General features: G+C 45.8%; 1 protein-coding gene across 4 annotated transcripts in view; it reads right to left on the bottom strand.

Moving 5' to 3' along the window:
• Window positions 1-378: 378 nt before the first annotated feature.
• The window catches only part of LOC119222119 (helicase ARIP4-like), a 37,921-nt gene continuing 11,094 nt past the window's right edge, over window positions 379-27,205 (bottom strand). For 2 of the 4 annotated variants that reach the window (XM_037478481.2, XM_037478482.2), the window contains 22 exons: window positions 25,881-26,038; window positions 12,844-13,087; window positions 12,342-12,475; window positions 12,106-12,243; window positions 10,900-11,108; window positions 10,381-10,563; window positions 10,124-10,257; window positions 9,418-9,614; window positions 9,099-9,302; window positions 8,826-8,964; window positions 8,467-8,644; window positions 7,972-8,190; window positions 7,490-7,608; window positions 7,184-7,308; window positions 6,541-6,640; window positions 6,245-6,450; window positions 5,752-5,927; window positions 5,010-5,206; window positions 4,709-4,908; window positions 4,486-4,575; window positions 4,203-4,298; window positions 379-4,076 (listed from right to left, as the gene is read on the bottom strand). In XM_037478481.2, coding sequence (XP_037334378.2) covers window positions 3,022-4,076; window positions 4,203-4,298; window positions 4,486-4,575; window positions 4,709-4,908; window positions 5,010-5,206; window positions 5,752-5,927; window positions 6,245-6,450; window positions 6,541-6,640; window positions 7,184-7,308; window positions 7,490-7,608; window positions 7,972-8,190; window positions 8,467-8,644; window positions 8,826-8,964; window positions 9,099-9,302; window positions 9,418-9,614; window positions 10,124-10,257; window positions 10,381-10,563; window positions 10,900-11,108; window positions 12,106-12,243; window positions 12,342-12,475; window positions 12,844-13,087; window positions 25,881-25,992 — 4,455 coding nt within the window. In that variant the 5' untranslated portion in view covers window positions 25,993-26,038 and the 3' untranslated portion in view covers window positions 379-3,021. Of the gene's footprint in view, window positions 4,077-4,202; window positions 4,299-4,485; window positions 4,576-4,708; window positions 4,909-5,009; window positions 5,207-5,751; window positions 5,928-6,244; window positions 6,451-6,540; window positions 6,641-7,183; window positions 7,309-7,489; window positions 7,609-7,971; window positions 8,191-8,466; window positions 8,645-8,825; window positions 8,965-9,098; window positions 9,303-9,417; window positions 9,615-10,123; window positions 10,258-10,380; window positions 10,564-10,899; window positions 11,109-12,105; window positions 12,244-12,341; window positions 12,476-12,843; window positions 13,088-17,666; window positions 17,923-25,880; window positions 26,039-26,145; window positions 26,168-27,205 lie in introns of those variants that run through there. The other 2 variants (XM_037478483.2, XM_037478484.2) reach the window with 2 other exon arrangements.

Genomic DNA, 27,205 nt, shown 5'->3' with positions numbered 1-27,205 from the left:
GGTCAAACATTATTTGAACAATATAAGTCTTTGTATAAACCCGAATTGTTGTTGGTACCATCTTCATTGTGTGGTGTTAAAAATCAACCTAAAACAAATTAAATATGTCTGGAGCCAATCCTAGCTTCAGAGTGTTACTATAGTTATTTTCTCTGTCCAATGTAATAATATTCTAAGTAACATTAAAAACTGCACAAATTTAAATTTCCTAGGATTCTAGTTGAGAGCAAATTAAAACTACGGTTGTGTGACTCCAAGAGTGGCTCAATGCTGTCAGCACTATGTGCATGTGCTCGGTTGTCTGTGTGAAAGGTAGAGAGATAAAGAACAACAGCCACTACATTTACTACTATTGCTGCAAAGAAATTTGACAAAGTATAATTTGGAACATTTTTATTTTTTTACTTACAAACTTCAATCAGCAAAAAAAAAAAAATGGATCTAAAAGTAATCCACGGTCATACACATTATACGCGACGGGCTTTGACAACAGCCGTTCCTCAAAGGGATCGGCTTTAATCTACTAGGCTAAAATGGAATTCAGACAGTTGGCTCGCCTTGTCCGACCCAATTGATTTGTATAAATAAATACGTAAATTCAAGTAGAAAGCTGTGAAATAAAAGTTCAGCCAGACAAATAAAGAGCTGACAAACAAACACAGAAGAAACTCGCGGTTTTCCATCGACACACATGGACATTTCCGGTGATATGGTGTAGAACCACAGAAAAAACACTCAATAGCATTATTTTCTCTCTTTTTTTTGCCAGCGAGTGGTTGGACTGCTTCACTTTGTGACCCCTAACTAGTGAATGAGTTTGTTTACATGCACACCAATGGCTCGCGTAATTTCAAATTAGCAATCAAACTGAACTACACTGAACAGGCCCAATATTCCAAACGATGGAATCTGAGCTCGTACAGATTAAAAGGGTTTTAAGCTTGTTATCACATCATTATCATCTTATCGCTGATGTCTTTTTTTCTCTTTTCGGTTACTCAGAATTATGAGCTGATCAGACTTATCACAAATAGGATATGATCATCAATTTACCCTTCTTACAAATGCTACCCGCTCTTTAAATGTGCACAGTAACGCATTTATTGATTGGTCCACATGTGCTGGGTCTTACTCGCAGATAGTCACGGCAAAAAAACGGAATAAAATTAAAATCACAAGAAACCGTAGAGATTTCCATCTGTAGTAACAACACTAGTAAGATGACAATAAAACTATGACAAACAAGATAAAGAAACGCAGCGAAAAAGAGAACAGTACAAAAATACAAATGAATAAATATGCAGTCATCAATAAATACATTTGGTAAATTCAAATTTTGTAAAAAGAAGACCACTAAAGCCTAAACTAAAATGTACATGGAAGAAAAGGAACAGGAAATGATGAGTTTTTACTTGATGATGAATGCTCTTGTTCAACCGGAGAACTGGTGGGTTGTTAAAGCCGTTTCTGAAAGCTTTTTGGGAGAAGCTCTTCCACACAGACAGTGCAGACCATAGCAGATCAGTTTGTGTGATCAGAAGGGATCAATTAGAACGATTCATTATGGTTAAATCAAAAAGGGAACTCGTTCATGTGAAGCGTTCCCAGAGATTGTGTACAGGTTTGTGTCTCTTTGACAGTGTGACCCTGCGAGGTGGTACACAGGGATGGATATGTACTGGGAGGAGGCTGCAGAAAGGCCGTGCCGCTGCGCTGGAGTTCAAATCTGCTCTACATCGTTTGGTCTCCTAAGACACGATCCTCTTTGATGCAGGTCCCCGATGTGCTTGTGCATTTCTAAAATGTTGGCAAAGCTACACCGTCCCGTTCAAAGAAAAAAAAAAAAAACAGTTTGGGTTCACAAAATGAGATCAGACATGGGAAATAAAAACAGAAGAGCAGCTTCTCCCCGTTACCAAAAAGGAACAAAACGAGAGATTCAATATTTCCGCTTCCTTTAAACGATTCCTTTTGTAACCCTCAAGAACACGACACACGGACACAGTGACGACACAAGCGTAACCAAAGCGGCGGTTTGCAAGAGTAATTCCTCTGGGGCTCTACCAACACAAACAGTATATAGGCTTGAGTGAGTGTTTTGCATCGCTTTTCGCTAGGCTACAGTAAGACTGTGGGTGAGATCCAGAGAGTCGCAGGGGCCGCTCTCTTCTCTCACAGTTAACATTCAGAAAGATGGAGGCAAAAAGGCATTTTCTGTTGGTGGTTTCTCCGCTACGAGGAGGACACCTCACAACAACAGTTTTGTTTTCCTCATTTTCACCTGGATGCTTTTAGGCAATGGTTTTTCTGTGTATTTATAAAATGCAAAAAAAACAAAAGAAAAATCAGATCTTACCTCGTCTGAGGCCTGAATAGAAAGAGTCTATTTGAAAAAGGCCTGGTTTGAAGGCATTTGATTAAGCGTACATTCTTTCATAGGAAATTTGAGGTTTCAGTAATTGTCTTTAACTTCAGCCAAAAACATACAATACCCCTGTCCTGGCAGTGAATTGTTAAGTTCTATTAAAATGCTTTTAATAAGTTCTGTTTGAGCTTTTTACCTTTTTCACCATTTGAAGAAACAGTAGCAATATTCAACTACTGATTAACAATACCATTTCAGATACTGATATTTAAACAACTGTTACTACCAGCTGAGCCAATGATCAAGCAACTCAAACGACGTCATCTTATTAATTGGAAAAGAAAAAGTAAAGTCCACATTTAGCAAAGCTGCACAACTAGTCTCCAACGCCACAACTAGTGGCCATCTGTGGTCACAGCAGGCCCAAACTCCACAGTATTATTTCAATGCTTGTATTTGAGAGTAACTTGAAAGAGTCTTCAGATTTTTATTTTCTTCCCCAATCGGCAGCGTTTTCTTCTTGCTCAAGCTTCATCTTTTGATATCCATCATTAAGATTTGACGCTCTTTGGGGATGAAGAAAGGCTGGACATTCAGACCTTTTTCTCCAAGGCAGTAGAGAGCAGCAGCGGCGGCGATTGTCTCTCATTCGCCCGTCACTGTCCCCTCACTTCAACGACGTCATCGTCCTCGTCGGAACTGCTGCCGCCGCCGCTGCCGTTCCTGCCATTCACCAGCACCGTGCCCCGGTGGTCCTCGGACCGCACAGAGGGGCAGAAGGACGAAGGAGAAGATGAGGAGGAACTGCAGGCAGCAGCACTGGAAGGGAACTGGGAGAGGAAGCTGGCTCCGGCTGGACCTGGGGTGGCGGCCGGACACGGCAGGCCACCGGGGAGCATCGACCCCGTGTACAGGCTAGCCAGGGACTGACTGTAAGAGAGAGGGAAGCCTGGCATGAGCATCCCGGCCATGCCCACCATGCTGGGGCTCAGCATGAACGGCGGCAGTGCTCCTGGGACGGAACTGGCGGCTTTGGCCGCCGCCGAGGAAGATGAGGCGGCGGGCGCAGTAGTCGTCGTGGACGAGGAGGCGGAAGAGGAGGAGGCTGCGGCGCCGCCGAAGCCGAACAGATCCGGGTACATGTAGCCGGGGTCCCTCAGTTGAGCGTGGGGGGGCGGGAAGTAAGGCGAGCCCGCCCCCACGAAGAGCGGGTTCCCCAGTGTGCCACCCAGCACGGCAGGGCTGAGGCCCAGAGAAGGGAGGCCGTAGCCCCCGGTGAAGGGGAAGCCTTGTGGGGCCAGAGGGGCCGAGGAGTGTTGGCCTGTGGACGGCTGCTTACTGGGACGCTCATCCGGGGACGGGCTGCAGGCTTTGCGCTTGGAGCCTGCCCTCAGGTCTTGGGCTACAGTGGGCTGGATTACGTTAGTCACAGAGGCATCATGGTGGCTCAGATTTCGGGGTGCAAAACCGCTGCCGTTGGTCGGGGCCGTTTTGGCGGCAGGCAGGTGGCTCACGCTGCCCTCTGCTGCCGTCTCCGGCGCAGCCCCGGAGCCTAAGGCGGTGCCGGCTGCCGTGCCAGTCGTGTAGCGCTGCAACTCGCTGATGATCTCCGGGCTGTCGGGTGAAATGGGGCGGGGCTGCTTCTTCCCGTCAGGTGACAGGCAACCGTTACCGCTATTGGTTGACACTTCCTCGGGTAGGGCCTGAGATTCTGAGAAGGAACCACGGGTTAGATTTTGGATAATCATTTTTGAATATATCACAATGACCATAATGTATTTTTTTTTACATCTCTGCATGTCAAACCAACAGGATGTCGGTTCTGTAACTGTCCTACCTTTTGGAGGCGCTGTGGTAATCTCCTCGGCAGTCTTGGCCTTATTAGCTGCTCTGATGGCAAAGATTCGACCATCGGAGGACCTGATGTAAGTCCCTGAAACAGACAACGGTGAGAGAAATGGTCAGTACAAGTAAAAAGTTCACCCTGACCGGCTCCATTAAATATTCAACGGTTCTCAAGATTCATTTTGCAGCTTTGTGATTGCATGTAGGGCTACAACTGATGATTCATGCTTATAGAGGTCAATGCGCAAATGAGTGTAGTCAAGGAGTTACTGTACCTTTAGTGCCCCTGATGATGTGGATGCTCTCTCCAGCTGTGATCCTGGCCTGGACATCAGTCGAGCTGTTGGTGCCTGGAATCACGATATCTGAAAGAAACCAAAGACGACATCATTTACAAGAGCTCAAGGACGCAATCCACTATTCCTCAACTTTTCCCATGGAGAAACAGATCGTGAAATAGATGAAGAACAAGAAGAAGTACTTGTACAGTTGGCTTACCAGAAGTGGTGACGATCCTCTGTACAAACACCCCGGCTTTTTGCAGGCAGTTGACAGGAAAGCCTCCGATGCTGGACTCAGACGAGTCGTCTCTCGGAGCAGAGCCTGCAGACGCCTGCCGGGGCACCATGGGAACTGGGGTTGTCTGGACCGGGCGGACACTGGTGACCGGCTTCTCCTCAGGCCGAGGAGGTGGACGCCTGAGAGTTTTTACATTAGTTCATGCCTTGTGTTCATCTTTAGCAATTCCTCATGAAAACCTCTAGAGTGTAAACGGTTGTCGCAGATGTGACCCACTAACCAGTTCCTCTGACTGAAGGCAGGGATGTTGGTGAGGCTCTGGTCACTGGCAGGGTAGTAGTGAGCGTAGGAAGGGCGGGTGTATGGCACAGATGCCCTCTTCTCCTCTTCGTAACCTTTCCTTGCTGCTTTCTTCTCCACCTTGGTCAGCCTAAGCTCTTTGCGGTCTATCAGCAGGGACTCATGAGGGAATGGTTGCTGAAAGGGAGATATAAAAAAAAAAAAAGTGTCAAATTCAAGATTCTTCATTCGTTCAAAAGAAGTCTAAATTAATTTAGAATGAACAGCCAAGGGAATTTAAGAGACAAGTTGGATTTGTACAAGCTTGTTCGGGTGAATTAGGTGCAATAAAATCTGCAAAGACGCCAAATCAGAGATTCTTTGTTAAATAAAAGTCTTCTAAAATCTGTTCTTGCGATGACAGTTGATAGAAAATTTACCTCACCTCTCAGTCTGCAAAAAATGAGCTATTCAAAACAGTGTTATAAATGTAAAGCTACGAGTAACTATAAAGACTTGAAATAGTATGAATTAAACAAACAGTTTGACCATTCTAGACAATTTAATTTCAAAAACATGCCATAGCAGACTGATCGATGGATGCCAAACCACTTAGACATGACAGTAGTCTAAAGCCTTTCAAGAAGAACACAATGAATGATGCAATAATTGTATGCAGGGTAGCCCACACATGTCCTACTTTTAACAAATGGTATGAGACAGTGTGTCCCTTGTCCAGCTACCTTGGTAATCAGCTGAGGGTAGAGGTGCAGAGCCTTCCGGAGGACGCTCTCCACGCTGTCGTGGGACTGCAGTAGGACCTGGGAGGGGTCCGGCTCCTCATCCACGAAGTGAAGAAGAGACTCCACCTCCCTCCTGGTGAAGGTCAGCACAGGGCTCAGGTCATCCACCACCCGGTCTTATGGAGGGAAAGAGGAAGAGAGCAAAAGGAACGGGTCGTTAAATAGGAAAGAAAAACAACACGGCCGATTCCCTACAGCTCTACGGAGCACGAGCGGCCTCGTCGTGTCTTGCAAGTCGAGGCTCACAGCAAACACTTGATTTTGTTTTATTTTTTACTGTCTGCCTGGATCTCAAACAGAAGGCAGTGGTGTTCACTATACGCTATATTCATAAGAGTACATAGCACGTTTGTATGTTCGAGATTTCAAAAAGGATTGAGCTTTGTGTGCTTTAGTTAAATTATTTACTTCATCAGCTCCTTTTGCCACTCACCTGACATGCTCTGCTTGGAGATCTGCCGGTCGTAGATCTTCTTCTCCAGCGTGAAGTCGCACACCAGCCGGTAGATATGGCACCGTTTCCTCTGGCCGTAGCGGTAGACGCGACACACGGCCTGGGCGTCGTGGCACGGGTTCCAGGAAGCGTCAAAGACCACCACGCGATTCGCCGCAATCAGGTTCACGCCCAGACAACCAGCCCTGAGGCCCAGAGAGGTCAGAAGTCATTTCCTGAATACCAATTCACACCAGTTATCATTCATCCGAGTCAACGGATATTGTGTATTTCACCTAGTCGACAGCAGGAAAACCCACGCTGAGGTGTTGGACGGAGCGTTGAACAGGTTTATAAGCCTCTCTCTCTCTGAGGCCGTCGTGCTTCCGTCGAGTCCTACAAGAAATCACACAACCAACACAGAGTCAGAAGGGTCCGGACCAACCGGCTGGCTTCACTATACAGTGCAACTGGGTCCCTTTTAAAATTAGACAAAAGTTCAGATTTAAGAGAACATATGTGACACATAAGATAACTCTGACATTGTTAAAGTCAGTTCACTTAAATGGCTGACAACGTGACTGTAGTATCACCTCATTTTTCACGAGACCAGTCTTTAAATAATCCTGAAAAAACAGAACTACTCTGCACACGCTGCAAATTCCTCTGTGCACAGTAAGTCTGACTGTGCTCAGGAACCACCAGCAGATGGCAGCACTCATTGGAAGTCAATGAGAGGAGCAGTAACCACTGGGCAACCAAACCACTGACGTCAAGACAAATACCACCACTGTGCTAAAATAAACTTGAACCTGTCTCCTCCTATTTAAAGCCCCTCTCGGCACGTGGTCTTGTGTGGAAGGTTTACTAATTTTCTATATTTATTAAACAAAGCACTTAACAATGAATATATTTACATTATCAACTTTGCTGACTTACTGTAGTAGTTGAGGTTGCGGACCCAGTTCTGGTTGGGTCGGTCCCTGCTGGGTGCGTTGGGCGATGGAGGCACTGGTCTCTTAGCCAGAAAATCCTCAATCACTGTCAGTGTTGACAGAGACTGACTGCAGAAGGCAGACAAAATAATGAATGAATGAATGATTGGATCACATGTACAAAAGGATGAGAAATATTAGATCAGAAAAAATAACACCTGATAAAAAGAAACTTGAGGGGAGATTTTATTTGTTTAGCGATAATTAGTTTTTGTTTACTAGATCATCAAATAACTGCTTAAACTGATACCTGAAGACGAGGATCTTGTCTCCCTTCCTGACGCTCTCCTCTATCAGATGGAACAGCAGCACCATTTTCGCTGAGTTCTCCAGGTGGCCTGGCTTGTAGTCATACAGGATGTCCTTAGCCTGGCCATGTGAAGAGAACACACTGTTACACAACACCTTTGCATTCATAGATCAGCTGAAGAGATGTTGGCCTTCTTTAAGTAAGAGTGAGTTCTTTTGGGAATGCTCAACTTCACACTTTTCAATCTGACATATTCGTGGGATTTTGACACTCAGGTGTCACATGCAAAGATATTAAGAAGAGATGCTAGCCCCTTGGGCCGAGCAGATGGGTGCTAAAGTTTTATCCAGGTCAAAATGAGTTTATCATTGGTTTTTCTCTTCCGTGCAATGTGGGTGGAAGCACTGAACCGATATAGCTATAGGCTAAAAGAAGGGCACATATTAAACTATTTTAACTAGTTAGTTGTACTCTGGACGTACCCATTCGTAAGTGATGACCTGATTGGCTTTCTCCTGCAGCTGGTTAAGACTTAGTCCACCAATGGGGTTGGGGTTCTCAATGGGCTTGGACTTTTGACTGGGTGCGGTTGGACATCGGGTGAGACCTGTGGAAGGGATGTCATCAAGGTCTAGGTCGTGGTCACTGGCCATGTTTTCCTTCTGCAAGGCCTCATACAGCACGTCCGGATGGTTCCAAATCTAAAGAACAACAGAGGATCAGGGCTGTGAAAACACTCACAAGGTTGCAATAACTGTATCTGGCGAGCATGATAAATACACAGGGATTTATCTCGGTGCCGAAACATTTCGAGGACTGCAGGAATTCAGGAGAGATTGACTCAAGATTGTGGAATTTTAGTAATTGTGTCTACAACAGTGATTTAGAAAAATGAGTTGCAACTGTTACACAGCCAAACTTTAAGAAATCCGCCATGTTCAACGCATTACTTTTGTATCACGTCCTGCCCCCCTCACCTTGCAGCAGACACAGAAAGCCTTCAGTGGGTTGAGGCTGAGCCAGCCGGAGTTTCCTGCCTCCCTGAAACGGTTCATGAACTCTGTGTAGAGCGCCCTCTGCAGGGGAGACAGACGCACCAGGATCACATGCTCCTCCTTCGAGGGAAGCTGGTCCTTCAGGACGTCATGACCTCGCCTGGAACAAAGTAATGTAATGGTCAATTAATAAAATGTTATTTAAAAAAAGAAGAAAAGGTGAGGAAATTATCCTATCTAAGCGAGCCAAAACGTCAAAATAACCTTTGTGTGTTAACCATTTGAGGGAGGTCATGTTGTTTCCCTGCCTGTAGATGTGGGTTCGGGACCAGCTGTCTCACCTCTGTACGAAGCCCTCCAGCAGGCTGTGCAGGACGTGGCTCCTGTACCTCATCAGCTGGACGTCCTGAGGCGTGCTGTCCACACACTGCCCGTTCAGAATGGGACGCTCAAACATGTTGCTGAACTCCTGCCTCGTTCCTGAAACAGATGATGGACGTAGAAACCGAAGTCAGAGGATTGGAGAGGAAAAGACCAATGCCGTTTTCTTGCGGATTTCAGCGAGCGATTGGTAAGAACGGACCCCGAAGCGAAATGCTGGTCCCGGCCCGTACCTAGGAAGTCGGGTCGGACAAAGTCGACCATGCACCAGTACTCGATCAGGTTGTTCTGGAGGGGATAGCCGGTGAGGACCACGCGGCGTCTGGTTTGGATGCTCTTCAGGGCTTGCGACGTGCTGGCGTGGCAGTTCTTGATGCGGTGACCTTCGTCACATATCACCACGTCGGGACCGGGCCGGGCCAAGGCTCGCTCAATACCTGCCGGGGGAGAACAGGAAATAATATCTTCGATGACGTTCTACACGGGTGCATTAAAAAGTAGCATTTACTACATTTTGTACCACATTGTTCCTCCACTCTCCACCTTTCTCACCTTTGAGCAGCTCTTGCTGCCGGTCCTCTTCGTCCAGGTCGATGACGACAGGTCCCGTAGTTTTCTTGCCCTTCTTCTTCCTCCCAGTCACGAAGCTCTTCTTCAGCGTCAGGAGGCGGTACATCTCGTAGCCCATCAGCAGCACCCCGCCGTCCTGAGCCCAGTCCTCCACCACCTTGGCCCTGGACGCCGTGTTCCTGGGTGACGTAAGAAAAGCTAGATCATTATCTGCAAACTGTATGAGAGGGACAAAGGAATAAACATAAATGTATGAATGAATTCATGGTATTGCTGGGCAGTAGGAGAACAGGGGTAGTGAGTAACTTCTAGTTCTAGTCTGTCGTGTGAATGTCAAAGTTGTACTCATTTTGCAGCAGGCCTCTCTAATCCCCACACACACACACATTGATTGAGGGATGGAAGAGAGGACCAGATGGGAGTAGAGTGCAAGAGCAGGTCAGATCAGAAGGTCGCCGCTGTTTTTGTTGTTGTTTGTTTTAGCGATAAAGAACCTCTATTCACTGCTTTGCATGAATGTTATTGCATTCTGCCTTTTAACTTTTAATTTAACCAATGACCCGGCAAAATGTGTCTGAGGGAGATATGGCCCGCCCTGTAGGATTTGAAAATCCTGTATTTTACTCAAAACAGTAGTCAATACTCAGGAAAAGCTCAAATAAAGAGAAGAAAAGTCCTTGTGACTCACTTGTGTTCGTCGTTGAGGATGTGAACCTTGAAGGCCCGAGGAGTCACCCGTCCCGGGTCGGTCTCTGGAGGTAACGCCTCCGGGGGCGGGACCCACATATTGAACTCCGACAGCCAGTTCTGCAGCGTGTTCACCTGGAATGGAAGTAATGCACAAATAACCCGAGTCACGCTCCCATCCGAATCCTTGTTCTCCGATTCATCGATCCGACCAGTCTCGTTTCCTTGCGCTCCACCATTAAGTCAGCAGGTGCTTACAGGTACGATGGCGAGGACGGTGCGAGCCTGGGTGTGTCTCAACAGGATGTCGATGAAGGAGATGACCTGCAGCGTTTTGCCCAGGCCCATGCTGTGGGCGAGGATGCAGCCAAACCCGCTGCTGCTGCCGAACCGCTCCACCGACTCCACCAGGTTGTCGTAGAGGAAACGGATTCCACTGATCTGAGGATGAAACGGGGAGGAATTAATCAGGTGGGGAACAGAAGGGGGGAAAAGAAACATAGGAAGAGATAGTGGGAGCAGTGACAATAAGCGGAGCGAGCGAAGAGGTGAAGAAAGGAAAGTGAAATGAGATCGAGATGAAGAGACCTTAAAAAGATACGTGCTCAGCAGGCCGTCTGTGACTTTAAAAGGTTAGGAAATCTAAATTAAAAGGTCAACAAATCTACATTTTAAACAAAGCAATTTTCACAGTATGAAAAAAAAAAAAAAAAAGTCAATGTAAGAAATGTCTTCATGGTTAGCGATGACCAGACAAAAAGCAGAGAATATGAATACCTGGTGAGGTTTGACTGCTCGCGCCAGCTGAGGCGGCAGGAAAATGTCCTTCTCTGCGGTCGGATGGCCCAAGTTGACCAGCACCCTGCCCTGGGGGTCGGGGAGGTTGAGGGCGTCGTCGCTGTGCACGCCGCTCGGCTCGCTCTCTTCTTCCTCGCCGCCGACGCTGACGAGGGCGTCGTCCTCGCCCGAGCATAGATCGATCACGTCTGTCCGGGTGGAGGCGAGGAGGAAGCACAAAGTTACACTGCAGCTCAAAGCGGTTTTTCTACCTCAGCGTTGATAGACTTTCAACATGTGACATCAGACATTTTTGGTCTCGTGACGGACAACTTGATCAAATATTTTAGGTCTATCACACAAATGAAATTGACAAAATAATACATACAGAGAAAATAAGAGTTGAGATTTCATTTGACATAAAAAACAACTTAATTTATTATCCTGGATACGTTCATCTCAAGCGATTAGCTCAACAGTGGCTTAGTCACCATGTTAAAAGTCAACGGTGTCAAGTGGTGAAAGTTGGCAGACTGTGAGGGAACGACAGGATGAGGTGTGTGTGTGTGTGTGTGCACGCTTACATAACTGCAGTGAATGGCTGGTTATACAAGTAGGATTAGAGTGGAGGGGGAGACATTATGCAACCCCAACTGGAAATGTCACTGTGCGCGTGTTCTCATAACCAGGATTAGCCAGCTTTATTGCTCCACAGACCAGCCCTGCGCCCCCCCCCCCCTTCTCTCCCTCTCTCTCTCGCACAAAATGAGCAAAGAATTCCCTCACTCTGACACATTTAGCGTTTGTAACACGAAATTGTCTCCCTGGAAAAAAAATCCTGCCTTCCCATTAGGGAGTACAGGCCCAGACATCTGCTGTGTCGCCCTTTGAGGAAAAAACCTTTGGCTTGTTTATGCATCCTCCGTCCTGTTATTTATCCTGGAAATTTAAGCTGACAGTCTTTTAATCTGCCTTCCTCCCACAACCCTGGGCTCAGAAAGCAATCCGACACGTGTAATTTAGTACACGCGTGGCTGTCATGAGGCTATTATGGCTGCTTTGCTTAATCTGTGAGAGATGTACCCCAGTGATAGATCACTTCCTCAGCGACTGCCGGACGAGCCTTCCGGCAAAGTATCGGACCTCAAAATGCGGCCGTAAGTCGTCTCGGGGGATCCGGGCGGCTCAAATGTCGGTGTGGCTCACCGGGTTTGTGCGAGCGCTGCGAGGCATCGCGGCCGGATGCGTTGCTCTCTTGGTCGCTGCTGGAGTCCAGGCAGATCACTCCCGGTCGGATCGACTCCGCCTCTTGCTGCGCCACCGATGATGACGACGTCACTTCACCTGAGGAGAAGGACAGGGCAGCCGGTCAGAAGGGATAAAAAAAAAAAAAAAAACATACTGGGTGCATTTGTTGAGGTTAGGGGTGGAAATGTTCCAACCAGCGGTGTATTCAGGCAGTCGTGGCACGGGGAAATCCTGCTTGCTGTGCTGCTCCAGACGTCGCCTTCTCTCCAACTCGTCCTGCTGGGCGGCTTTGGTCACCGACTCCAACTGATGCTCCCTCAGTAACTTCCTACACAGACACAAAAGGGAAGACTATATGTTTACGGCTTGACTGCATATTTAAGCCCAACGTGCTCGACCATGTTCTGGTTAACTTGTTTTTTCTGGCTTTTAAATGATACACAAAAAAATACTATCTATGCCACCTTTTACTTTTACCTCTTTAGAGGATTTATTGTGACCTGTTCTTTTATGTCATGGCAACAATCCCATCTATAGGAATCAGATTGGTTGACTCTATTAAATCTGAGGCTCTGACGGCACATGACAGGCGGTTAATTGTTGCAGTTTGTGTTACAGTTCCTTAAGGACCCCCGAAGAAGAGACACGTGGGTCTGGTCAAAGTCTCCGGACTGAGACGGCCGCTGGTGTCAGTACCTGATGTTGCGTCTCATGTGTGCCGGTTTGGAGCTCCTCTTCTTGGTTCCTGCCAGGGCGGAGGGAGAGGCGGGGCTTTGGCTGGCCGGCCTGGAGCGGGACCTGGACACGGACTGGGAGGAGGGCGGATGGAGCACAGGCTCCCCCGAAGGTGAGGTAGATGGGGGCGGGGTGCACCGCCACGCGGCCCCGTCGCCTTCCTGAGTCTCATTGTCGGAGCTGAAGGGGGCGCTGTGGGGCTGGTCTGTGTGAGGAAGGCAGGGGGAGAACAAAAGGGTGGTCATTGAAGTCAAAATATTCTAAATTCTCCCACTTTGTAGCTTTTCTTGGCTGAGCATGCTACGCAAGCTGGAGATGCAACTGGATATGAAAGAGCACATTTAAGGATACATTTGATAGATACTCGCTGTCCTCTGCAAAGAACAACGATCCCCTGAGACACAAACGTCAACATACTAAATTAAAACCTACAAAATTGGAAATCACACCTTCAACTCAACTGTCTTACTTGTATTCTTCCCTAAACTTCATTTCCCTCTTCCCCCCCCCCAGAGACCCACTGAAGCAGATCGGAGCCTTATGTAAGAACGGGACCTTCAATATGAACAGCTTATGAAACACAAGACAGGACACAAACACACACATAAAAAAGAAGACACATTCCAGAGGACAAGTATGAATCCACATGCAGCACGTTGGCCAGCGCAGCCAAGAATTCACTTGGGGCGACTAGACAAACTGCCGAGACACACACACACACACACAATATGTTCAGTTTAAACCAAAGACACAAAAGGGATGAATACAAGATATGTTCACCGCCAACTGGCAAGAACACACGCGCACACCTATGAAGCGCTTGGTGTCAGATGTGTCATTTAGCGGCCCCGCTAACTAACGCGAAGGACTGGGAGCCTTAAGTGCCTTGGTGGAGCAAAACAGAAAACCGATGTTTCTTCAGATAACGTTTCCCTTGAGCTGAAGATGAAAAGCTTTTCATGCTTTAGACTCCCAAATGATAAGTAACAGCAATGGAAAAACAGCCCCCGAGTTCTTGCAATCGTACAGTGTTCTGGACTGTAGCATTGCTCATGCTAACCTTTTCAATCCCTGTGCACTACACCATTACACAGACATTTGATGCCTGCGACAGCAAATGTACGAGCTGGACAAAAGTTGACATGTCGTACGAAGAGTTGAAATAAGAGCTGCAAAACAAGAAGATGTTTAGCACAAAGACGTCCCACATCCGAATGACACGTCCCAGTTGCCTCGCCTCACCGTCCCCCCGCCGACTCAACGCTACAGAACAGTTATACAACGGTTCCTGAAATGCACAGTACTCACAGTGTACACACACACACACAACTCTAAAAGAGACACTTAAAGGGCAGACAGGAAGAGAGAGAGAGATGAAAGTGGTCATCATTCAAAGAGATGCACTTCAGAGAGGGGCTGGACACACACACACACACACACACACACACACACTATTCAAGCACATAAGTATCTTTATTTGTATTTTGTGCCATCACAAGACAAGCTAACCAAGAGAAAAATTGATTATTAAAATAAATGAATACGCATTTAACAGGAACTCAGTCTTTTCTGTATTCAGGGCCATCACAAGACCAGCTGACATAAAGATTCACTGATAATGAAAATATTAATTTTAAACAAACTACATTAAGATAAAATAATTGTCCCTGGTGGTCAAACGACACTTTCCCCACTGACGGCGCTGCACAGCGCGAGACACAGTTTCTGAGAAAACTCTTAAGGCCACGGACCTCAAGAGGTGCTATTTTGAGGTGGGCACCCCTCCCTCCTGCCCCATGTCCCCGTGAGACACGGAGCGTCTCTGCGTGGACAGCCAGTCTATGTCCCGCCCTGCTCACCACGGAGAATCCTCCACGTCCTATTTGGTCACACACACGGACCCAAACAGAGGACAGGATGTGTGGTTATCCAACGCGGATTAAAGAGACGGAAGAGATTTCACAAAAATTAATCAATGTCGCGCCCGCTGTACCAGGAACCATAAATGCATCTATTACTTAACAGGCTCCGGGTAAAACACTGATGTGAACAGCTGACTCTTGAAAAGCCAGTTAGAACCCAGCAGAGTGTGGCTTAGATAAGATGACAGGGTGAGGTGATCCAACGACCACACCTGGCCGTCACCAGCGTCCATCCAGTCAGGCTTCAACTGATACGATTGAGTCAAGCAAGTGTGCACTTCCGAAATGAAGGAGCGTCAAACGGGCCAACGAGGCCAAGCCTGTTAAGATAAGAAGGTTAAAACCCCCGGCTAACAGGAAGGGGGATGCCGAAACACAAAATTGTCAGAGAATGGGGACGATTCTAGAAAGTCAACAACGCGACTGTGAGCGAGGGCAGTGGGTCAAGAAACAGCAACGTTCCACAAACAAGACCCGTCTCCTTTACCTTTACACCTCAGGTTGCTGCTGTTTGCATCCACACACACATACACACCCCCGCCACCCCCCACCCCCAAGGCTGGTCAGACGAGGGGGACACTTATGTAACCGCTGCCTCTAGCGGTTACACAACCAGCATGTTCACAAGAACCAGAGGGACACAGGAGATCGAGCACAATGACGTTTTAAAGAACGTCTAGACTTAGACACACAAACACACACTACAATATACGCACAGCCTGAACGTTGACGAGTGGGTTTGCCCGTGTGTGTGCGTGTGTGTGTGTGATTCCACTGCCACACGTTCTTGTTTCATCTCGTCACAGCGGCCATAGGGGGTGTACGGTGGAAGAATATCACTATAGATCAGACGTTGAGATGTAAACCGCCAGCTTCATGAGGAGTAGTGGTTTCCTCCCTGAGACAGAAAGGTTCATCTGGGTTGTATAACTTGTCTGGAAAAAGACAAAACAGTTGAGACACTGCAGCTCTGGACAGGACCACACAGACAGACACACCCTCTCTGTCTCTTATATAACTGGCTGCCCCGGATGAGTTATTAAGGCCGCTTTATTAGAGCAGGGCAGGTGCGTTACGAAACCCTCCCACTGTATGGGTGTGTGTGTGTGTGTGCGCCAGACGAATGACTAAACACGACACAGAATGTTAAGTAGAGGGGCGAGAGGAAGGCCAGCGTGTCACTGCTGAGAAGAAGGAAGAGGAAATGCATTATATACACCCATCCAAATCATAAGGGTACTGTACAAACAAATATAGAACACACGCACACACATGTGTAGAGGTAGTGTTTGTGTAATATGATATTGCTGCTTATTTACTTGCTCAGCACCAACGGCTAAACTGAACAACACAACTTTTGATACATTCTGTGTAAAACATTTAGTAACCACGGGTTACCTGTCGCCCCTTTTGCCGTGTGTGATCATGGACGTTGTCACTAAGCAGTTTGTACCCAAATAGACCCTTTGAACAGCAAAAATGTTGAAAACACATCACAGGTGGCCGTTCATCCTTGTCAACATGGAGAACAGGCGACGAGCTACATATTCCAGCTTTAACTTGAATGAATAAAACAGTGTAAAAACTATGATCATTTCTATTGACTGTGGCACTACAGGCCCTAAGAGAACATACAACATGTGTTATTTCAGCAGAGGGATTAAAAGAAAAATCTATAAGACTATCAAACGACAAGCGGAAAGAGCCGGAAAAGCAGTAGAGAAGGGGGGGGGGGGGGGGGGGGGGCTAAAGGGAACGGATGAGTTAAGGAAATAAAAGGGAAAGGGATATTATTATTGAAGAACAAAGAAAGCAGCTGTGGGATTTAAAAATCCTTCTTATTTGTGGGGAAGTGAAGCCATGTGGCAAAGCCTACATGCTCAAGGCTGTGGCCACACATACAAACGGGTTGGTCCTGCCCGGCATGCCAGGGCCAACTACAGCAGAGCAGAACGGGTGTAAGGGAACAAGCTCCGCTAGGTTCAGATTTGACCACATTCTTTTGTGTGTCTTTTCGCAATAGGCAGTTTGTCACTGATGGACAGGTTGTTCGTACACAAACAAACACTATACAACTTGAGGGAGCAGTGTGTTCTTTTTTTGCGGGGGCATACTTCAGTCGTCACTTTGATCCGCCTGACCTTCGCGTTTCATCTGCTGAGGTTCTGAGTCTACATAAACATCCACGAATTAAAGCATAACCTCAACTGTTTGAACCCTAACTTTGACTCTGATGTGCAGAGCCCACATGTGGAATGGAAGGAGGGAAGCTGAAGAAAGCTGCAGTCACAACAAATGATGCACAAAAACAGCAGACTGACTTGCAGGCTGCTGCCCTCCCTCCCGGTCTGACGCTTCCCTTCTTCCACATGCTGGCACTTGCAGCATGGCCCAACCACACTGGGTCCACCAATCACGCTACGGCATTGGTTTAGGTAACCGTGGAGACATCCAATAGGAGAGAGGAAGCAGGGGCAAGGTGGGAGAGAGCGGCTGCAGGATGGAAGGAGGGATGAGCGAAACATTACAATAAATTTAAAAAAAGAGGTAGCAAATGGGATCAATAGACCTGTGTGTGGGGGGTGGAGTGTGATTTGAAACGAGAGGAAGCGTGGAGCGCAGAGAGGACGAACAGATACAGGCGGACATGCGGATCCAATGTTACACAACAAGGTTAAGTAACTTCATTTCAATCGGCAGCTTCACCTTCTAGAAACTCCTGAGATGGTCGTACATACCCGACCCCCCTCCATCGGTACGGCCTTTTACCCACATTCATCTCTGACCATTTCCCCCCATCCCTATCATTACTACACACCTCGGCCGAACTCATCCGCGGAGGGGCATGTCGTGGTCACCTACCTACGAAGGACTCGGCTTCGTCCAGGAGCAGCATGCTTATCGAGTGAATAAGAGTCGTCCTTCTCAGCACACCTCCCTTGTCAATCTCCTCTCCCGGGGGGGGGGGGTGGAGGGGGTCTTGTTTTAAACCCGGCTGGTCTCCGGTCTACTGTCTCCGTGACTGACTTCCCACTAGCCGGCCGCTGTGTGAGCTTCTCTCCGGTAAAGTGCGACGACGACGTGAGGCAGTGGCACGCGGGAGGGCTGAGAAACTTACATAACCCTTCGTGCCGAAGCCGGGGCCCCGCCGAGGGGGGACTGCTACGGCCGACCGTCACTTAGCCCCGCCCTTTTCTATTAAAAAAAAAGGAAAACCCACTCAGGAATACAGAGCGTGTACGGAAGCAGCCGCCCACACACTCATGCAGCCCGTTTATTGGTCAGATAAAAAATCCACACCGCTGAATTATTAATACGTGACTGAATTCAACAGTCATCATATCTGTAACATATCTCATCATATCTGTAACACGGACACACAACTACACGTATGAAGCATTTGATGGTTTCAAGTAGCTTTTCAAACTAATAGCCTACTTCCTCTCACATGGAGGACAGAGAGGAGGGCGGGGCCTTGGTGACCCAGACTACCACAACTTTTGTGTGAGTGTGTGTGTGGGGCAGAGTGGAGGAATGCAGTTGCAGAAATGTGGGTCAAGGTCCCTGAGAAGCTCCTGCACACTAGAGTTTTATGACCTACTGATGTGTGTCAAAACAATGGCTTCCAATAGAAGCTATAGGTGATTACAACCGTTCCCTCCACTTGTTACTAAGCAAGCTCCACCCTAGTCAAGGCCCGTTTCCCACTGGACAAAAAATAATAATTTTAGCATCTCAGACGTTCAACGTCATACACCACAAACAAAAAAAGACTTAGTCTTTTAGGCAACTCAAAAGCAGTCCTGTTTCCATGTTTGCAAAACCTTCACACAAGCACTCATTTTAAACAAACTCCAAAACAACATATGCACTTCTGCGCCTCTGGAGTTTCTTTAGTACTAGAATCAGAAATGTACATTTTTAAACAATCCCACAAACTTTTGTGGTGTTATGTTTGGTTGTTAAAATCAATCTGTACGTCTGTAGACATGCATATCAAGAGGCAAATTTTGTCAGATAACTGCAGCTAATTAATCCATTTTGTTGCAGTTTTCCACAGACCTGAGGGATCACTGTCATAAAGGGTAACAGGACACACTTCACCTGGGTTACATGCCTCATTGCTCCAACACTACAAACTGCTTTCAGTAGAAAAAAATGATATTGAATAGAATAAAATCGAAAGATCAACTAAATGCAGGCTTGTTCTAGGGAGGCCAAAGTAAGTCTCCATGCCACGTCTGCTTTAAAGGGGGCGATTTGTCCGCTAGAAGTTTAGTTTCATCCACATAAAGTGCCACGAAAGTTGTTGGTATTGTTGTTGTTGGTAAAGCAGGATGGATCGTTGTGGGAACAAGGAAAACTGCTGCATCCATTTCATAGCGAGCCTCATGAAACCTGCGCAGCCCGGGCCAAGGTCTCGACACCACATATAGGTCAGTGGGATAGTTGTGCCAAGATGCGTGCAGTCATAAGACGACATACAGCAGAAGAGAGTTCGGGACCGAGAAGGATAACAGACTTATTTGTAAATACAGAGTCAGACAAAAAACAAAAACAAAAAAAAACAGAACAAATAAATTAAAGCCACTCACCCATGTCATGTGGTTCAGAGCGGTTTTTGTTCGCTACTCTAGTGAGAGATCCATGCCTCCGTCAACAAGCTTAAAACCTTACTCCAGCTGTTGCGTGTTCCTCCTTCACGCCGCTAAAAACCAATGAGTGTGGAGTCCAGACAGTCAGTGAGAGGCAAGGTGTGTGCGAGCGTCTCGACATCTAGCTCCAGTCTCTCGTCTCGCTCCAGTGAGGACAGGAGGCCATCGGGACAATTACAAAACAATGAGTCCCTTAAAAGCAGCCCCGGCCTGTCGTCTGTAGGAGACCCCCCCACTGCCCTTTCCTCACTTGTGCAGGTTTTTCCCGTCTACTTCCTCCTCCTCCCACTGACAAAGTGTGATGTCACTCAGGAAGCCACGCCCCTTGTAAATTGGCTACCTTAGGTAACTGTTTAATGACGTTAAAGCAGGAGGAATTGGACAGGCAAAGCGACAGAAGAGGAAAGGTGGACGTTTGGGTTTGTGATCACTTCTCCGGAAACCCTTTTTTTTTTAATTCTTTTTTTATAAAGAATAACATCCAATCCTTACGGACTGATAAATTTGCGAGCATGAAGATAAAACTGTGTGGGAATGAGGATGTTAAAAATATGAGGGAAAGAGGAAGGTATTAACCAGCCAAATCATCATTATTACATTAAAAGAAATTAAAAAAAAGGGGAGGAAAAGGAGAAGGGAAAAAAAAAAATCAAGTAACGTGCTAATATATATTCTTCCAGAAAAGACTAATTTGGATTCACAAAAAAACAGTTACACATTGTAACAAACACGTCATAAACACAATTACTACAACACATACATGAGAGGAAATACATAAAAGATGAGAGGATGACACAAGAAGGATAACAAGAAAGGATGGAAAATAGATTGAAAGCTACAATAAAATAAACCGATGAAACAATAAAATCAATGAGGGATTTGAAAAAAGAATAATCAGGGGGTGAATACAATGAATGATAACAAGAGGAGGGGGCTGTTTCACAACAAGCCAGTGAACTTCAGGACTCCTTTAAACCCTCGTTGGTGGTTTGGGATTATCCTCGCAGATCATCGGACACACACAAAGGTGACAGCCCAGTCTCACATGGCTGCACATACTAACCCACATTGCTGTAGAATCTGGGGGAGGAGCATTGCAGTGAGAAATAGCGAGGTGGGGGTGGGGGTGGAGATGGGAGGCAACAGCAGCAATGTGAAGCAGAGGACTGGCAGCTGAGTGCTCACACACACACTCAGACACACACACACTCACCTTTGCCCCACTACCACAGTTCCCGTATACAGCCACGCCTCCTCCTGTGAGGACGGAAAGCTGTGTTTCACTGTTTACATGGACCAAGAAAGAGAGAGAAAGTGATAATTTGTTTTGTCTACTTGACTTGTAGTGATAAAATGTACTTTGGACACTGAACACAACAGGAAAATGCTCCTGATAGGAAGCCTCTGTCAACATTTCCCATTGCTGAAAGGGCAATAAATGCTATGTGTTGCAATCATGCGGCAGTCAAATGAAAAGCCCCCTTCCTTCTACCGGGTCAGCGCGGTTGGTTGTGTGTTGGTTCTCACTTTAGCGTCATTTCCCACTTCCTGAGGTCCCCAAATTAAAAGTCCACAGCGGAGGCCGATCTACGGCGGCAAGTCGGTGATTGAGGGCCGCGCGCTGACTTTGAAAGACGTGAGCAGAGAGGCTCGCCGAAGTGTCACAGACAAATCAGACAGCTGGGAGCAGCAGCCAATGGGAACGCAGGGCTGGAGGGGAATCCAGGTCGCCAGGAGCTGTGTGTGCGCATTAGCAACGAGGATCAAAGTGGTTCCTGCAAACACAGCGAGTCCCTGTAAAGACATGTGGAACTGCTATTTGGTGAAAACTTCTCCGCTGGGGATGTGTACCGTTAAGTAAATAAAGACAAAACTTAATAAAATAATAAATAAAATCACTAAGTTTGTATGTAGACTGTAGGTGTGTATGTGTGTATGTGTGTGTGTGTAGAGGGAGTCCCTAATAGAAACCAGTGCTTCTATTTCTATTGCTTCAGTCTAGTTATGCCGACGTAATCTTATTAACTACGATCCGAAGGGTTGAAGATGAGACCTCACCTCAGACACATTTACCTATGAATTCATCTCTAGATACCTTGCGTAAATAACTATAGTCGATTAGCTGTTCTCCAGATGTTATATTTATATTTTAATAATACAATACATGAATGAACAAGTTTGCTATGAGTTAGGAAAACTGCTAAAATAATCTAAAAGCTCCAGATTTACATTTAATTATGACATAGTGAACTATAGAAATACGAAATGAATGCTAAATAATTAGGGTTTGTGAAGATCCTGTCTGCTTTGCCATTTATCTCCCTCCTGTTTCTTCTCCTAGTACCAGAAGCATATCAAATACGAGTCAGCATCTGAGACTCCGATGAGGTATTCTCCTCTCCCAAAGCCGTGTGCAAGCTTTAGTGAGTTCATTAATATAATGAACAAAAATGAAGAAATTGTGGCAATGGGTCATATTGGCTGTCGCTAATTAACATTGATTTTGAGAGAAAACTTAATGGCCACGATTTACCCTTTACGTTGTGTGGGTTACTGCTGCATTCTGGGACCTTAAAGGCTCAGCAGTTTCTTTTGGGAATTATTACCTTTTCCTAAATCCCTTTTCTTGCAGAGAAGATATCTGTAGAAGGTTATTTTCCACGCCAGGGCTCCCTGAAGACGGCTTCCACTTTGTAACGCAGCTGTAGTTAAGACAACTCTGACAACAGCTGATCACGTGTGAGGAGAAAAACTTTCAGAGCCACGAACCTTCAGGACTGATACAAATACCTTGTGAACGACACATGTGTCGTTAACTAATCAAATCAAAAAGGATTCTGGAGATGACTCATGAGGAGTTGAAAACATACCCAACTACCCGCTGTTCCACCGGTGCCGCAGGGATGGTCGGCACGGTGACGCATCTCGCCGCTCATTAAACCAACAGGTGTCCGTAACTTTCGTGGGCGTAAACACGTTTACTTGTTTTTCTTCAGAGAGAGAAAGTGAGAGCGTGTCCTGCTTGCTCACACCTACACACACAGGCGGGGGAGCACCATGCTAATTAACGGACTATTACTCTCCTACTCTAGTCTGTGTGTGTATGTGTGTGTGCGTGCGCGCACATACGTATGCGTGGGTGTTATGATAAAGATGTGACTAAACCTCGTGACAGTCTCATTTGAGCTCAGAAAGCCAATAACACGCAGCACTTGTCAATCTGCTCACACACACACACACAATTTTAAATTGTACGAGTATGATTGTTCACAACTTTGCAATTTCTTTCCTAAAGGTGGGACAACTGAAAGGATCGAACAGGTGTGAGAAGCAACCAATATGCTCCAACAACACAAAGTACTCAACGTGTTTCTTCATTATATAACGCCACGTTTTTTTGGAGGATTTCTGTCCCTTTGTATTCTTCTAAGATTTCAAATATATGACCCTGCACATATCTAGACGTTTTCACAATTTGTGTAGATATTTGGAAACAATAGTTTATAGGCTTGAAAAACACATCTGGAAGTCATAGAAACCCTCATAGTAAACACATTAGGTGGTTTATGCCAATTCAGTGAATCAAAGCTATGGCTCCGCTCCCTGAATCCTACATCGTGGTTGGAAAGTCTGCCTCCAATTGACCTTCGGTGTTAGACCAGTGGTACATTTCCATTGCATCATTTTTAAATGAGGGGGAAATGAGGGGAGAGGGGCTCCCAGTGATCCCAGTGGTCCAATGGAAACGTGATCCAAATCATAAACCAGCATTTAATGTGATGCTTGGAAATGTTGTATAACACCAACATGCAAATAGCCACAGGATGTCCCTTTTCCCACATGCATGCGTGTTATGTGATGCCAGTGATCACCATCACATCCCCAAAAGTCAGCAAACGTGAAAGCTGCAATTTTCTAACGTCCTGTTAATGAGTTTTTTAAACCTTTACAAAGCTTTCAACCATACATCTACACATTACTATATTCCATTTGCGATGACGCGGTCACATATTATTACTGATTCGGTGTTCTCCTTTTCTACTTAATCTATAATTATTCTGCTGCATACAATATTGAAACAGGTTTTAAAAAGTATTGTGTAAATCTAAATGGTTTAGTATGAGAATTCTTTATTACAAATCCAGAGCATTATTTTGGTGGCAAACAATGGCTAATGTGGAATTTAGCGCTGTTAAAAAGAGGTGGAGAAATAACATGCAGATGTTTTAAAGACCAACAGAGAGCAGAGGAAGAGAAATGATTAACTTTAAAGAAGCTGGTTAATGGCATAGGGATCATAGGGAATACAGCTTTTTCATTCAACGTTCATGTTTTTGTTGTTCAATTGTTCAATGTTCTACTCGGAAAATGTAAAAAATGTAATTTTTAAAAGTTGTATTCAAATTTTTTGCATGCATGTCTGCTTATACCAAGGTAAATACAGTTAAATTACCCCCAAATTTCCAGTTTATTCCTGTGAATTCCCATTAATTCCTGTGGAAAGTTTCCAACTTTGAATATTCCCGGAAATTTTGCAACCCTGCGTGGGACAGACGCAGGAGACAGTGAGGGGTGATGATATTTCAAGAGCAGACTTGAAGATGAACGCGTAAATGTGTTTTTCCCCATAAGACCTTTTATTCCTCCCCACACCTTACAAGGTAACAACGTTTTAGCTCAATCAGCTGATCTGAAAGAACAGTCTGTGTTGCAAATGCCTGCAGAATACTAGTTGACCCGATTTGACATAGCGGCTCAAGTACACAACCTCAACCGTATTAAGTGCAGCGCATGCAGGACCAGCCCTTAGAAGAATATCAACCAACCTGCTTACACATTTAAAAATGCCCGTTGCGCGAAATTGCAGGACAACCATGCTTAATATTGATTATATCACATTTTATTGCAGCACAAGTAATATATTTTAGTAAATAAATGGCTCAATAATCTGCTTGGTTCACTGCCTCAGGGCAACCGCATTACTGCAGTGACACCAAAGCACAAGTCCACCTTCATTTAGTGCTGCAAAAATAATAACTATGCGAGGGAGTACATTTTATACCGTTTGTCTGTTTACAAAAGACACAATTCAGGAGGTGCATTAAAATGGTTCTGGCATTTTTGTTGGATGATTGTTAGCAAACTCATCACCATAATTGTCTCCCTCCCTGACCGCACAAAGATGCACAAATTGAGAGGCTACATTACATTAGCATATGAGCTATGTGGCAGCAAACAGGCAGTGCTGCTGTAATCAGGACACCACGTTCTTAGTCACACGTCTCTGCTGCCGAGGCCTCGACTTGTCCAGCAATCTGCCACATTAGAGGTTAACACTGACTCGCAGCCTTCTGCTGCCTGGAAACTTGTGTGACACACGGTTCTGACCCATTCCCCAGTCTGCAATGTCAAACATTTCTTTAAGATGTCTGGAAGAGGATCCACGGTATAATCTGTAGTCACATTAAAAGGTTGCAGTTCGTAAAACGCATTCGAAAGTCATCCCTGAGATGGAGAAAGAAAACAAGAAGAAAACAGAGGCGGGTAAAGACACAAACATGCAAACACTTTGTAGAAAGTTATAGGTGGGGATTGACAGGGATGCTTTTTGTATCAGTCCGTATATAGTTATTTAAGGGAATTGTTGCATATTATACTGTATAACACAGATGAGAAGCTGTAGCTTTCTCATGTATGTCCGCTACATATGGAGCTGCAGCCTAGGGGGCTTCTTTATCTACACATCAGCCCAAAATGCAAATGGGAGGATTGTTGCTACTGTACTTTTAGGTTTCTGAAATGTGTGATGTCAAGTTATCGTGGTGCCCTTACTAACACAAATCAGAGGCTAACAACTTAAAATGCTAAAAACCTCAGGCTGCTTCTTCCCCCGTAATGAGGTCAAAGTTATCCAACCTCCTACACACAAAAACCTACCGCAAGAGCCACATTTACCCCCCTAGCACACACACAACTCAGCATCTAATAGACCCAATGATGATTCATTGAGTTATGTAACAAACGCTGGCAACAGAAGAAGTGAGAGGAGACGAGGGAGTTTAGAGGAGTCGGTTTCCTGAAGGAGGACAGCAGGTCAAAGGCTGATGTGGAGAGCTAGTCTGGTCGCACATGTGGACCGGTCAGTACGTTCTAAGAGCCGTAGGACTTAAAGAAAACAAATTAAATAAAAAAAAAGGGGGGGGGGGGGTTGTTGGAAACGGACACAAACTGAAATAAATAATTGTAGCAAAACTTCATCAAGTGCCAGCTGTCATCTCTTTTTACCCACAATCCTTTGCGTTCCAGTCCGTTGGCTCATGTATGCCTGGTCATTATCAACGTTCTCCAGGTGAAATATTGACAATGCTCACAGAATTAGGCATTTAGTGGGTAAACTGCTATTTGGAGCATTCTGACTCACCAGGTATCCACTCATCGCTGTCATCATCGCTGTCCTCGTCTTCATCAGTAACATAGAAAATCTCTTTCGTGGTCTTCCTCCCGTTCAGAGGCTCCTCTTCTTCAGCAGACATCCTGACCTGGAGGCTGCTGCTACCTCAGCATGGCCACACTATGCACCTAAAACAAAAAGTGCAGGTGTGAATGGATAGATGAGCAGGTACTAATAAATACTATATTAGTATTGAAGTGTAGTAAATTCTTTGGAAGTTAGAAGAACGTCTTACAGTTTATTCTCATGTTCATATCATTTAGCGCATCCTCCCGGGGAAAGGCTGTTTCAATAATGCATCTCTCCATACTAAAACTTTGACGCATATGAAAAAGGTAATTTGTGTGAGACAGAACAAAGAGCACAGCCTGCGTTTGAACAACTGGGAAATGTGCCACAGAGGGAGAAGCATACAGGGAAAGCTCTGAGGAGTTTCTAGGGTGCTTTTAAAGCACCAGCTCTCAGCAGCAGGAAAATTACCTCTGCATTACTCCCAGGCTTCTCTGTGCAGGAGTTAGATGAGCGTAATGTGAAACCACAGCCTGCTGCTGTGCCCTTCATCAGCTGGGATCGCTTCTTCCTTCCCTTCTTTGTTTTATAGCACTATTCATCCAAAATGTAATAAACTAAAAAAAAAAAAGTAGTGTCGTTCAACAAAACGGCCTCTCTCCATGCATTTTTTGAAGGACGTATATAAAATCACAAAACCTCCCGAGTTACGGTGACATACTCTCCTTGGCCTACATTTACCGCCGTAAACGAGAATTATGAACCGCCGTGGTCTCGCTCGGCCAAAGGCTTTGAGTAATGTACGCTCCCACTCCGATGAGTACACGCAGTATCACAGCTTTACTCTGATCACTCGCCAGCTCGCCTTGCATAACGTTACACAGCAGGTTACAACACAGGTAGCTAAAGCAAAGTTGATTTATTGGCCAGACGGGACAGTTTTACAACATAAGAAAGAAACCTGGTGAACTCACTTTTTCTGTGATGTTCTGGTGTCCCAAAACAGACATCAAATGTATATATTATATACACACACACACACACACACACACACAAAGAAACATAAAGCTATGTAAAGATATAGTGGAGCAATGTCTACCAGTAAGAATGAAGCCGCTGTCTGTGTGTGTGTGTGTGTGTCGTTATCTGAGCTTCTCAGAGTCACATGACAACAGCAACCTGGGGAGGCTGAGAAATGTACCACAGCAAAGTCATCATGCCCTCATTAAGTTCTGTTCTTTTCTTCTTCATTGCTTCCTACCATGGATTAAGGAAAGAAATCTGTG

The sequence above is a fragment of the Pungitius pungitius genome, chromosome 1 (genome assembly GCF_949316345.1).
Source record: "Pungitius pungitius chromosome 1, fPunPun2.1, whole genome shotgun sequence".
Taxonomy (NCBI): domain Eukaryota; kingdom Metazoa; phylum Chordata; class Actinopteri; order Perciformes; family Gasterosteidae; genus Pungitius; species Pungitius pungitius.
Note: the sequence above shows the minus strand (reverse complement) of the source record. Positions and strands in the feature narration are given on the sequence as shown.